Here is a 13,527-nt window from a genome sequence, read left to right on the forward strand (position 1 = left end):
GTGGTGGGTATTGAGGAGGGCACGTTCTGCATGGAGCACTGGGTGTCGTGCACGAACAAGGAATCATGGAACACTTCATCTAGAACTAATGATGTAATGTATGGGGATTAACATAAGAATAAAAAAAAATAAAATAAAATAATTATATACAGATTCGAAAAAAAAAAAAAAGATTTTGGGCTCTCAATAACCTATAATCCTAACTGATCTTCCTTCCTCCAAGTATTTTTACTGCTTCCTGTGTATATCTAGAATTCATCCACCTCTTACTATCTGTGGCCACCCTCATCAATTCATCACCAGGCTCCCTCCTGGACTACTGCAAAAGCCTCCTAATTGCTATCTCTTCTTCCAAGCTATTTTCACTTGGTATTGGCCAAAATCTTGAAATGCAAATCTCATCATGTTATTTCACTTTTGAAAAGTTCCCAATAGTTCCTCCTTCCTTTGCTAATGAAAATCAAAATCCTAATTTTGAGCTGGCCCCCACCTTCCTCCTCTCGAGCCTCATTTTATACCATTCATCCCCTTCCCTCCAGCAGTGGTGACTTTGGATATGATGTTCCATCTGCCTAGAATACTTTTCCCTCCCTGATTACCTAGCCAGCTCCTACTCATCTTTCAAGTCTCAGCTGAAAAGCCATTTATTCAGCAAATCTTTTCTTAACTTCCCTTTCCTGAGAAGGATTCCCTATACTTATATATTGGTTTTCATAACTGTGGTGTAGGTGTTTATCTGGGTAATTATTTGCTTATCGCTGTCTTCTCTGCTTGACTGTGAGTTCAGTAAGGACAGGATTTGTGCCTTTCTGTTCACTGGGATATCCCCATTAATAGGAGTGTGCCTGCTGTATAGCAAGTAGGTACTAGACGAAGGGATGAAATGTTTTCCTCCACCTCATACCATAGAGAGAACACACCTGCCTTCATCTTTGGTAACATAGGAATGCAGCCTAGAGCAACAAAGTGCATTCCTCTTTTAGACTTCTCTATCTAGAAAATATGAGCCATATCTGAAGCCAACTATCTCACTTATATTTATGTGTCAATCTTTATCCAGAATATCAGGGCCACTTGTTACCCAATTTTCTATTAATGGTTGTGCTGGTTAATAGAATTAGAGTTCATGAGCCCTGGTACATGGTCTTAGTTAGTCTAAAGAGAAGGCAGTGCCATTTTGACAGGTGAAATGATTTTCTCTTGGGCAATCAATGAGAGAGAGGGAGAACGCCTTCCTTTATGCCCTAATTTTAAATTTTGCATAGGTGGTCTTTCTTTTAGCTAATTGTAAGCTTTCTCTTCTTGACTAAAGTCAGAGTTTTATGTTGGAATTTGGAGACCAGATGGGTTTTATCTACGAGAAATAAGAGGGAACTCTTAAATGAGCAAGAGTTTTCATTTTCTATTTTTTTTTTTTAAAGATTTTATTCATTTGACAGAGAGAGACACAGCCAGAGAGGAAACACAAGCAGGGGGAGTGGGAGAGGGAGAAGCAGGCTTCCTGCCGAGCAGGGAGCCCGATGCGGGGCTCGATCCCAGGACCCTGGGATCATGACCTGAGCCGAAGGCAGACGCTTAATGACTCAGCCACTCAGGCACCCCCATTTTCTATTTTCAATTTAATAAACCTTCATTGAGTGTGTACTATGTTTAAGACTCATGAAAAGGGTGGGAGGGGGAGAGATACAAAGATACATAGAGTATAGTCTTTTCTGTTTTCAAGGAGCCCATACTCCAGTGAAGGAAATAAGCAATTGCCTATAATAAGTGCTATAGTCGAAGTAGAAGCAAAGTGCTTCTGGTACATAAAGCTGGAGAGACCACTGACTGGTAGAGTGACAGGTGCCCCACGGATATTGTTGACAATGATGATGATGATCTTGACGATGAAAAGGTGGATGTTGTGTTGATGTTACAGCTTGTCCAACTATACCAGAAAGAAGGCTACTCTAACTTAAATGGTAAAATCACCTCTTTGTTTTTATTTTCAGTGATGCCACATTTTTCAGTCTCAATAGAACCAGAAAAGAATTTCATTGGCTATAAGGACTTCAATGATTTTGAAATTACTATAAAAGCAAGGTAAAAAGTTTCTTTTCTTTTTTTTCTTTTTTTTTTTTTTTCAGGTTATCCAGCTAAATCAAGAGCCAAGTCTTGTTGGTGATAGTTGCTCAAGTGAGAAGTGTGATTTTCCCCCACTTTATTGAGATATCATTGACATGTAACATTGTGCAAGTTTAAAGTGTACAATGTGTTGACCTAAACACACATATATTGTTGTGATCTGTGATTTAATGGAAGTGTTTTCTATGACTTTGGGATTGACTGATTGAGGAGACATCAGGCCTATAGTTTATTTACTCATTCCAGTTTTCACTGATTCTGATTTTAGCTTTTTTGGTTACTCAAAAGCAAAAAAATCCTAAAGTTTTAAGTTCAATGTGTATGTTTAGGAACCAGCATGACTTAGGATATTGGGACTGAGATATGAAGCCTTTACTTCTTGTCATTTTTTAAAAAATATTATTTATTTATTTGACAGAGAGACAAAGAGAGAGAGGGAACACAAGCAGGGGGAGTGGCAGAGGGAGAAGCAGGCTCCGTGTGGAGCAGGGAGCCCGATGCGGGTCTTGATCCCAGGACCCTGGGACCACGACCTGAGCCAAGGCAGATGCTCAACCGACTGAGCCACCCAGGCGCCCCACTTCTTGTCATTTTTTTTTTAAAGATTTTATTTATTTATTTGAGACAGAATGAGAGAGACAGAGAGCACATGAGAGGGGGGAGGGTCAGAGGGAGAAGCAGGCTCCCCGCCGAGCAGGGAGCCCGATGCAGGACTCGATCCTGGGACTCCAGGATCATGACCTGAGCCGAAGGCAGTCACTTAACCAACTGAGCCACCCAGGCGCCCTTCTTGTCATTTTTTAATGGCTTAATCAACCAGCTAATGCTACATGACTACTTCAAGACCCAATGCTTTAAAACCACAACCATTTACAAGACAGCTGGCAATTTCGCTGATCTGGGCCAGGCTGAATGTCAGCTGAGCTCACCTGTGTGCCTGTAATCAGTTGGCAGGTCACCTGGGGGCTGACTGGTCTAGGGAGGTCTTATTCACATGTCTGGCAGTTGACTAAAGCGACAAAGACTGTTGGACTTTGTGCATCTCTCATCATCCAGCAGATTAGCCTGTAGTAGCAGCAATGCCCACAGAAAGAATGTGGCAGAATGGAAGTCCTCTTGAGACCTGAGCTTAGGACTGGTTCACCATGACTTCTACTACATTCTTTTGTCCAAAGCAAGTTATAAGACAAGCCCAAAGGAAATAGATTCCCTTCATACCTTTCATCTGCAAGGAGCTACAAAAGTGGTGGATTTACGGGACGGCGGAGAATTGCCATTAGTTTTGCAAGAAAACTCAGGTCATTTAAAAATGACAATATAGGGCGCCTGGGTGGCTCAATCAGTTAAGTGGCTGCCTTCAGCTCAGGTCATGATCCTGGAATCCCAGGATTGAGTCCCCGCATCGGGCTCCCTGCTCAGTGGGGAGTCTGGTTCTCCCTCTGACCCTCCCCCCTCTCATGCTCTCTCTCTCTCTCTCACTCTCTTTCTCTCGAATAAATAAATAAAATCTTAAAAAAATAAAAATAAAAATGACAATACAATGTAGTAATTAGTAACAATAACCAATTTATATAACTGTATGTGTTGGGCATTTCTCTAAGTACTCTATATATTAGCTCACTTAATCTTTATGAAATCTCTGTGAGGCAGATACTATTTCTATCTCCATATGACAAATACAAAAACAGAGGTACATAAACATTAAGTTATTTGCCCAAGATCACACAGCTAGTAAGTTGCATGGCCTGTCTGGTTTCAGAATTCAAGCCCTCAATACTACCCTATACCGCCTTTCTTATTAGCATTTATTCCTAAGATGGAGTGTTACATAGCGTAAACCAACACAAAGGCTCATTTGACAGAGAATTCTAGAAACTGACTTCTTTTAATGGAGACACTTTGTTCAGACTATGGATAAGGAAGGTTAGCTCTTGCTATAGTGTTATTTGCTATGCAGCAAATTTCCTTTAGCCTCATTTTAATTCCAGACTAAAAAGGAAATATGTAGTTAGAATGTTAAAAAAGAACTTATATTACAATGAGATTGGGCATGCTGCTTTTAAAGATGTAAAAGAAAATAGGGAACTGAGCCCCACTGATATCAAAATCATCAAGGAAGCAGTATATCCTAGTCCTGGACCTGAGACCTTTTGATCTCCTCAAGATCCGTTTTTTCATCTCGCACAGAGTAATAAAAATCTGCACTTTGGTTTTATTTTTATAGCTTTATGAGGATGAAATGTAATAGTGGATGGAAGACACATGAAAGTGTATCAGGTGCTTTACGTAATTTTAAATTGTTACATTGGATCTGAATTTTATTGTAACCATGTTAGCAAAACAATTTTATGGTATTATTGTTTGGCAGATATTTTTATAATAAAGTTGTCACCGAGGCTGAAGTTTATATCACTTTTGGAATAAGAGACGACTTAAAAGATGATCAAAAAGAAATGATGCAAAAAGCATTGCAAAACAAAATGGTAAGATGTTAAGATGGGTTCACTTGTACCTAAAGACACATCAGGAAGGCTGAAGAAAAGTCACTTCCAAATCATCTAGTCCAACCCCTCATTTTACATAGGTGTGGGAATCAAAGCTAAAATGCTCTCTTGGCTTCTCCTGGTCCTCAGGATAAAGTCCACTGTCCGTGACAGCTTCCCTCGCCAGCCTATCTTGCACCCCATTTCCTCTCCCTGGTGCTGGTCACTCCAGTTCCTGGAACTTACACTAGTCTCTCTTGCCTCCAGGTGTTTGCAGTGCTTCCCCGTCTACCTGGGAATGTTCTTTCCCTTTGTCCCTTCTGCTTCTTTGATGCCTGGCTAATTCCTTCTTAATGTCTCAGTGTTAACTCCCTTTCTCTGGGAAGTCTCCCTGACTCCTGTAAACTAGGTTGGCTGCCCCTGCCAGGTACTCCCTTAGGCCTTGAGCCTCCCTTAGTGGAGTATGTTTCATACTTTATTACAGTGGTTCTCAACCAGAGACGTTGTTTACAACCAAGGGGACATTTAGCAATGTCCAGGAACATTTGTGGTTGTCACAACAGGGAAGGAGGGTGCCACTGGCATTTAGTAAATAGAGGCCAGGATGCGCCAAACTCCTGCAGTGCACTGAGCAGCTCCCAGCAGCAAAAAATTCCCCTGTCCAAAATGTCAATAGTGCTGACATTGAGAAACCCTTCTTTATTGCTGTGGTTTATTTATTTATCATTCTCTACACCAAACTCTCTGTGGGTCTGAATTGTTCCTGTTATATGCCCAGAGCCAACCTGAGTCCTGGCAAAGAGTAGGTTCTCTATAAATATCTGTGAGTGAATGAATTCACTGGGAAGTTATTTGTCCACAGTTAAGGGCTAGTGGTTGCCGGAGCTCAAATTTGAGCCCTGATCCCCTTTTCCTTGTTCAGTGTTCTTGACATTATACCTCAGATGATAAGGACTCCTGTCATTCTGCTCACTCTTGCATATCCGTGTGGTTTGTATCATCAGTTAATTAGCCTATGCTTTTCCAAAGAGTTTTATTTATTCAAGATATAAAGCAGACAAAAAAAAATTAAAAAAAGATATAAAGCGGACACCTCTTTTTAATGTAAGATTCTATGCTAGACACTGAGATTTGAAGGTAAACAAGACAAAAATCTCTGGCCTCAAGCTACTCAATTTTAGAAGAAAAAATAAGGCAAAAATCTATTTTACTATTGTGGTTAATAATTAAAAAATATGACTTAACTCCATCTCCCTCTATCCATTGTGTGTTTTTAAAATTAGTGTTTCAATATGTAAGCAGTGAGGTACAAATTAAATAGCATAAAACCCAACAAACTCTCTGGAGCAAAAGTAAGCTGGAAAGCAGGCCCAGAAGATGGACGATGACTCAAAGATCGGGAGAAGGAATCTTTGTCAGCTAGTGCAAAAAAGTCCTGTTGAACCACGTAATGTTTATGACTCTTCCTATACATCTATATCCATAAGGTAGAAAATAACATTCTGGGCTTATTTGTAGACTTAATCATTCACCCTACTGATGACAATAAACCATTCCTCTAATAGTTGCCTTCTATTCAGAAGCTAGTAAAGGCAGATTTTGTTAATTTTTCTCTGTTAAGTTCTTCTCTGAAATACTTCTTTCATTTTCTGCTTTTAAAAGTTGATAAACGGAATTGCTCAAATCACATTTAACTCTGAAACGGCAATTAAAGAACTGTCCTATGACAGTCTGGAAGATTTAAACAACAAGTACCTTTACATTGGTGTAACAGTCATAGAGTCTACAGGTAAGTTTTTTTTTTTTTAACTTTCTCTTGAATAATATTTAGACAGCATATTAAAAGTTTAAATAATTTCTGTAATTCTTTTGTATTTTATTTTCTTTCTTAGTTAAATTTTACTTTTCATATCATTAAAAACAGATTAGAATAGAGCTCTCCCACACTCTAGTCATTTGTTCTCTTATCACCCCAAGTGCAAAATGGGATAGCATCTGCCTAATTGATATTGATATCCTGATATCTGGCTTGAACATCTAGCACCCCAGTGTTCTTACCTGGTAAGAATAAAAATCAAAATGAGATTATATATGTAAAAATGTTTGATAAAGTACTATGCAAATGAAAGATACTGCATTTAGTCTCCTTATCTGTACAATGATGGAGTTGAACTAAATACCTCCTAAAGCCCCTTTCAGCTGTAATATTCAGGAATTCTATAAAATTGGAGGTAATGTTTCTAAAATGGGTACAATAATAGCATATACCTCATAGGGCTGTGGTGAGGATTGGAGAGTCAACATATGCAAAGTACTTAAAACAGTACATGTCACATAGTGAGAACCATATAAGTGTTAGGCCCCCTCCTCCCCCTTCTCCTCTACCTCCTTTTCTCTTTCTTCTTCTTCCTATCCTCCCTCCTCCTCCTCTTTCTTCCTTCCGCCCTCCTTCCTCCTCCCCTTCTTCCTCATCTTCTTCATCCTCCTCCTCCCCCCTTTCTTCCCCTTCTTCCTCCTCTTCCCCTTCTCCTTCTCCTCCTCTTCTCCTCCTCCTCCTCCTCTTCCTTCTTCTTCTTCTTCTTCCTCCCCCTCCTCCTCCTCCTCCTACCTACCTACCTACCTACCTACTACTTTCTTAGCATCCTTAAAATCTTATCTAATGCTCTCAACACATTCTAGTGGTTTTTAATAGTCATTAATTATTACTCCAAATTAGGTCAATTTGTCTTACTTCTGGTATCTTGATTACTGATGTTCTTTATATTTTCAGGTTTATATTGAATCCTTAAACTAACTTGAACAAATAATTTAACCACACTAGTCCTTTTTTTTTAATAACATGGGAATTAGACCATATGATCCCTAATGCCCCTTCCACCTCTTTAAATTTGTCCTTCAAGAGTAGTAGAATGAAGTATTGAGATAATTATTCAGTTGTTGAGTTCCTTGTATATATCAGATGATCAATAGATATTAGAGAATGATACTCCTTGCCCAGGGTATTATTTTTGACATGACTTTAATGTTTCTTTTTTACTTTTACTTTTTCTCAATTTATTTCAAATAAATACCATTAAACAATATTTATGAGATTTTCAGAGTGTTGCTAAACATACAGGCTTGCAAATATGAATGATGTATAATCCCAACACTCAAGTGGCTTACCACTAGCATCAGCTGTAAGACAGGGAAACAAAGAATTTTGTTATAAGCAGGAATTCTATTTGTGCTCAATAAGCAAAGTACTTAATGCTACTGATCTCCAGAGGAAGGTAAGCTCCTAGGTGACTATTGAGCAACCACAGACAATATCCTGAAGATGATCAATCTTGAAGGATAAGTAGGTTTTGAGGCAGGGATGGTAGATGGGGGTGAAATGGGACACCCTCTATAGAGGGGATGTACCAAGGGTGGAAGGCAAGACTTGATCTTTGAGATTACCCAGTTGATTATCCAGTTGGCTGAAGTATAGGATATGTATAGGTGTGTTAGGGATGAATACTGGAAAGGAGTTTAAGGATACTGGAGCTTTGTATGTTATTGGGCTCCTACCGGTGGACTCTCAGGGCTCCTTTTACCTCAAGCACTCTTTCTATGTCTTCTCCATTTCTCTCCATATCCCTGTGAACCCCTATAAACTTAGTGTCTAGTCCTTTCCTTCTTTCCATCATCCCTTGTACATATTCAACTGAAACTCAGGTCACTGACAAAAAGTGGTGTCCCTTCCTCACAGTCCTCCTCAGTCCAACCCTATAGTCTCCTTCTACAAGGGGCGACTCTATACACAAGCCTTGGATGCAAGGCTTTGGAAACACCTGAGGTGTAAACTTTTCTCTGCACTGTCCCTTGGAATCAAGACCCATGCCCAACTTACTCCTGATGAATGAATGCAGGAATGGAGCCAGTGAGTGAATGAGTCTGTGGAGACGTACTCAGGTAAGCTAGATCCCCATACCGAGCGGTATAGCCCTCAATTTGATGCATGTCATTTCTTTAGGTGGATTTTCTGAAGAGGCGGAAATTCCTGGCATCAGATATGTCCTCTCTCCCTACAAACTGAATTTGGTTGCTACTCCTCTTTTCTTGAAGCCTGGGATTCCATATTCTGTCAAGGTAGATGAAAGAGAGAAAATTGATAAATATGGTTGTCTTTTTCTGTTTACAGAAAGCATGAGGGTGGCAAACAGGGGAGGGGTGCTGGAGAAGGGAATCACAGAGAAAACTCATCTGCAAAACCTGCCCCTCCTAGAGATGAGGAGGGGGGTAGGAGACTGCAGGTCAGCTTCAGCCTCGGGAGCAATTTCAACCCTCAGAACGAGTGTCAGTATTTAGGAAGGTAGACTGTGTTAGGCACTCCCTTAAAAAGCATTGCATTTAATTATATGTAAATAAAACACCATAAGCGTGTAGTTTAAAAAATGCTAACATTTAAAATTATTTGGTGGCATGTTCTCCAAAATCCTTAAAATAGGAATATCATTCCTTGAAAGTAAAACCCCATTCTCTCACTATTTTTTACTTCCTGTGTCATCTCCGTTTGCATTTCTGTGCTTTTCTGTCTGCCCCTGTGGTCCTTGCCATAACTCTTGTCTCATGTTCTCTCTCTGTACCATTCTCCATTCTTTCCATTTTGGCTCTTTTGGTCCTTGCCTCTCTATTCTCTCTGTTCTCTGTTTTTTGGGTTTTTTTTCTTCTTCTTCCTTCCCTTTTAATATTTTCTCTCCTCCTTCCACTTTTCCTTTTTAAAATGCTGATAATACAGTGTTAATACGTTCATTTGACTTTCTAATTCTATTTTATTTAGTGTTATATATTTCGTTATATGTAATACATATTATATTTTTAAGATGGAAATTTTTGTTCCTTGTCTTTAACTTAGAAAGCTAGAACATAGGGTTTTATTTTTTTATTCTTAAAATGTGTTGCTTTTAAAAATCAAATTTGGTATAGTTAAAATGTACTTAATACTCACTGTCTTAAGAGAGTGGCTTAAGTGATCACTGGCTTTTAAGAGAAAAAGATTTGCCAAGCTAAAGTAACCTTTGGATATGCTTGTAGCTTCTTTCATACATATAAGTATATTATAATATATGTTATTATAGGATATGTGTGATAATTTATGGTATATTATAGATAATATATAATATATAAAAAATACCATAAATATAATACTATTATATTGAATATATCTATATTATTTTAAAATCTTTTGTATATTTTCTATCACATATAAAAATAAAATAACATAAAGCATATCTTTGTGGAAATTATGTATGACCACATGCATGGCAGTGAGAGGTAAAGGTTAAGAGAAAAAAATATGAATGTATTATTTGTCATGTCTAAGAGAATTACTCCCAGAAGTGATTGCCTCATTTTCTCCTTTATCCAGTTCTAAACGCACTGAAGAATCACAGAAGTTAGGTAGCAGAAGACCTTATCACATCTACTTAATGGACTTAGTAGAATGATATTTATGTCCTGAGTCTGCTTGATGTACAGGGAATGCATTCGAAAATGACATAACTAAATAACTAAATAGAACCTTCCTATAATCTAAGAACATGCTTCTCTTTACTGAAGTAAACATGAATAATTTATATTTTTGTGGGGAGGAAGAAAAATTATTTCAGAATTGTTCTGCTTTTAAAAAGTAGTGACGAGCTATTTTGGACTATTCTGACAAACAGGTGCAGGTTAAGGATTCGCTGGATCAATTGGTAGGAGGGGTCCCGGTGACCCTGAGTGCACACACGGTTGATGTAAACCAAGAGACGTCTGACTTGGAGTCAAAGAAAAGTGTAACACGTTCCGGTGATGGAGTAGCTTCATTTGTGATTAATCTTCCATCTGGAGCAACGGTGCTGGAGTTTAACGTGAGCTGAATTCTCCTGTTGAATTTTCTAGGACAGTGTGTGCTTTTGACTGTGTGTTTTGGCTAGTGTGCAGAACAGATGCGGCAGATTTTAAACATGAGTCCAGAGAATAGATCCACAATTTCACATCCAAAGGGGGAAAACCCCACCATAAGAACCAGAGGCAATATGCTAATCCATTGAATGGTCCTTGAGGAAGATAAGTCTATCATTTTTTATTTGGGAATTAATTATTTTCTTTTATATTAGTAAGACTATATTAGAATCTAGAAGCTTCAGAATAGCTTCTTTCAGTAGTGAAAGTCAGTGGTAGAAATATTCTCTCCTTCACTCCCACCTTTTATCTTTTTTCAGGGACACAAAAAGGTCAAACATGGAAGCTTCCCTTTTTCCTAGCTGCATAAACCACTTCACCTTCGAGCTCAGTTAATAGGCTTCTCTCCTAGCAAATAATGCTTAAGTTCCCAATCCCAAATAAAAAATGAATAAATGAATAATGCACATCAATGACTGCAGCATGTACGCATTCACTGTCATCTACTGAGCACTTATGAAATGCTAAGAGCTTTATGTAGAACACATTTAATACCCAGTTAGTCAGCTCCATGAGTTAGAGAATATTCTCTTTGCCATTTTGCAGCTGAGGAAGGGGGGGCTTCTAACCTCTCTTGTGATTAAATAACTTATCCATAGTTAATAAACGGCAGCCCTGGGATGCAAACCAATGCCTATCTCACTCCAGAGCATGAGCTAACAGCCCCTTTGCTGTCAAAAGTGGATATTGCTGCCATGATACCATCTCTGCCCCATTCCGTATTTATAGGTGCATCTCTTGTGCCACCACTTCACACTGAAACTGGACCAGAGAGTCTGTGTGATGTTCATTTACAACTCTTGTCCCCAGTCCTCAAGACCTTCCCACTGATACCCTTCTCTTACCCTGCCAACCCATAGGAAGAAGAGTCCTCAGATTGCCATGACATTTCAGGAAGAGTGCTAATATTTGTTCCAGTAGCATCTTTCCCTCTTCACTTCACCAGACTTTCCCACCATAGCTCATAATTCCATATTATTCCAATTATTGTCCATAGTCTTTGTTACTTGATACCACAGCTGTACAAACATTGGAGTAATGGAGTCTTTTTTTCCTTTAGCATTTGGTGTTGTGAAATTTAGAAATTTATAAAGCAAAGAAAGAAATTTAAAACATATTTTTTCACAGAAAATATTTCATCACAGTCCACATGTCTCTTTTGAATTTTTTCTTTTCAGGTCAGGACTGATGACCCAGATCTTCCAGAAGAAAATCAGGCCAGCAAAGATTACCAAGCAACAGCATATTCATCTCTCAGCCAAAGTTACCTTTATATTGACTGGATTGAAAACTATAAACCTTTGCTTGTGGGAGAATATCTGAATATTATTGTTACCCCCAGAAGTCCATATATTGAGAAAATAACTCACTATAATTACTTGGTAAGTACAGTAATGATAAATTTACATCTGTCTATTCCCCTACCTGGACATCTCTCTTTATTAACAGAGGAACATGAGAATGATCCCTTACATTTGTTTTTACAAAGCACTTTCAAGAACATAATCAAATTTGGTAATCAGTTTTTCAAAAACCTTTGAGATGGGCCATGATTTTCATGACCATTTCCTAGATGATGAAACTGAGGAACAGGGAGGTTAAGAGGTTTGCCGTGGTCACTTAGCTAGGAAGAGGAAGATTTCTATTTGAACGGGAACCTCTGACTCCTTGTCTGATACGCTTTTCACCAAAGAGTGCCTGATTATTCCAGAGAGAGAGCCTGATTAAGTTCTCACATTACCTCTGCCCTAGTTCATGGCCAAAGATACATGCCTAGACCTATTTCAAGTATGTGCATTTCATTGGCATAAAAGGGGGCTCCAAATCCTGCTCTTAAGAGTTGAGTCATACGATACCTACTCCAATTCTGTAGTTTAGCAGCATTCCTATTATGTCACTTATATTAAACAAAGGTGGTCAATCAAGCCTGTGGGTAGAACCTTAGGACAGAAGGTGGGAAAAACCCTGACAATTTTCAAAGAAATGGGACGTGTTATTCTGATGGCCAGGCCAAACAGGTGGTGATGGCTTTTTCAACATTTTTGAGAAAGAAATTAAAAAAGAAATGAGGAACACAGATCATAGCGACTGATGAAGAATTATGGGACCTGTGTAGGGACTGTGTACCAAAACCACATATGCAGTCCTGCTCTCCAAGGACAATTTAAGGGATCTTTGAAGACATTTTGGCTTCAGATGATTTGTAAGCTTTTTTTTTAACCATGTGCCTCCAGTTTAGAACCTAATCTCTGGCTTTAAAACTTAATTCCCAAATAAGATGCACTCCACTTACTCATCTATTTTTTTTTTAATCAATAAAACGAAAGAGATTTTAGTGGCAGTGTGATGACTTAAGCAGATTTGGGGTGAAATCTTAGCTCTCTGATTTCCTAGTTATGTGATTTTGAGCTAAAATCAGTATGACATTTAGTTAATTCCTGAGCCCCAGTCCCTTTATCTATCTGCACAATGGTGGTAATATTCCTATCCTGGTTCTTGTGAGAAAGAAAGGAATTAAGTGAACATAAAAGTTTCTAACATAAAGTGGGCCCATGCTTGTTAACTTTCTTTATCTTTCATATAATTTCTACTCCAGCTCTAAGCTCCATCCTGAAGCAAAGAGTTTGTTGGTTATTTTTTTTTTTTGCATTTTATTTTTATTTTTATTTTTTTATGTTATGTTAGTCACCATACAGTACATCATTAGTTTTTGATGTAGTGATCCACAATTCATTGTTTTCGTATAACACCCAGTGCTCCATGCAGTACGTGCCCTCCTTAATACCCATCACCAGGCTAACCCATCCCCCCACCCCCCTCCCCTCTAAAACCCTCAGTTTCTTTCTCGGAGTCCATAGTCTCTCCTGGTTCGTCTCCCCCTCCGATTTCCCCCTTTCATTTTTCCCTTCCTTCTCCTAATGTCCTCCATGCTATTCCTTATGTTCCACAA

At 38.7% G+C, this 13,527-nt stretch overlaps 1 protein-coding gene across 1 annotated transcript; it reads left to right on the top strand.

The window, feature by feature from the left end:
* Positions 1 to 1,964: 1,964 nt before the first annotated feature.
* On the top strand, positions 1,965 to 11,959 carry LOC145718832 (complement C5-like; the record flags this gene model as incomplete). The annotated part of the gene is made up of 6 exons (XM_081810348.1): positions 1,965 to 2,082; positions 4,493 to 4,607; positions 6,270 to 6,396; positions 8,605 to 8,720; positions 10,298 to 10,483; positions 11,756 to 11,959. Coding segments are annotated over exons 1-6 (837 nt in total), but the record flags the coding sequence as incomplete, so codon positions are not given.
* Between the last annotated feature and the right edge of the window lie 1,568 nt (positions 11,960 to 13,527).

This window comes from Leptonychotes weddellii, unplaced genomic scaffold, assembly GCF_054177405.1.
Source record: "Leptonychotes weddellii isolate Sample4059 unplaced genomic scaffold, ASM5417740v2 HiC_scaffold_2315, whole genome shotgun sequence".
Classification (NCBI taxonomy): Eukaryota; Metazoa; Chordata; class Mammalia; order Carnivora; family Phocidae; genus Leptonychotes; species Leptonychotes weddellii.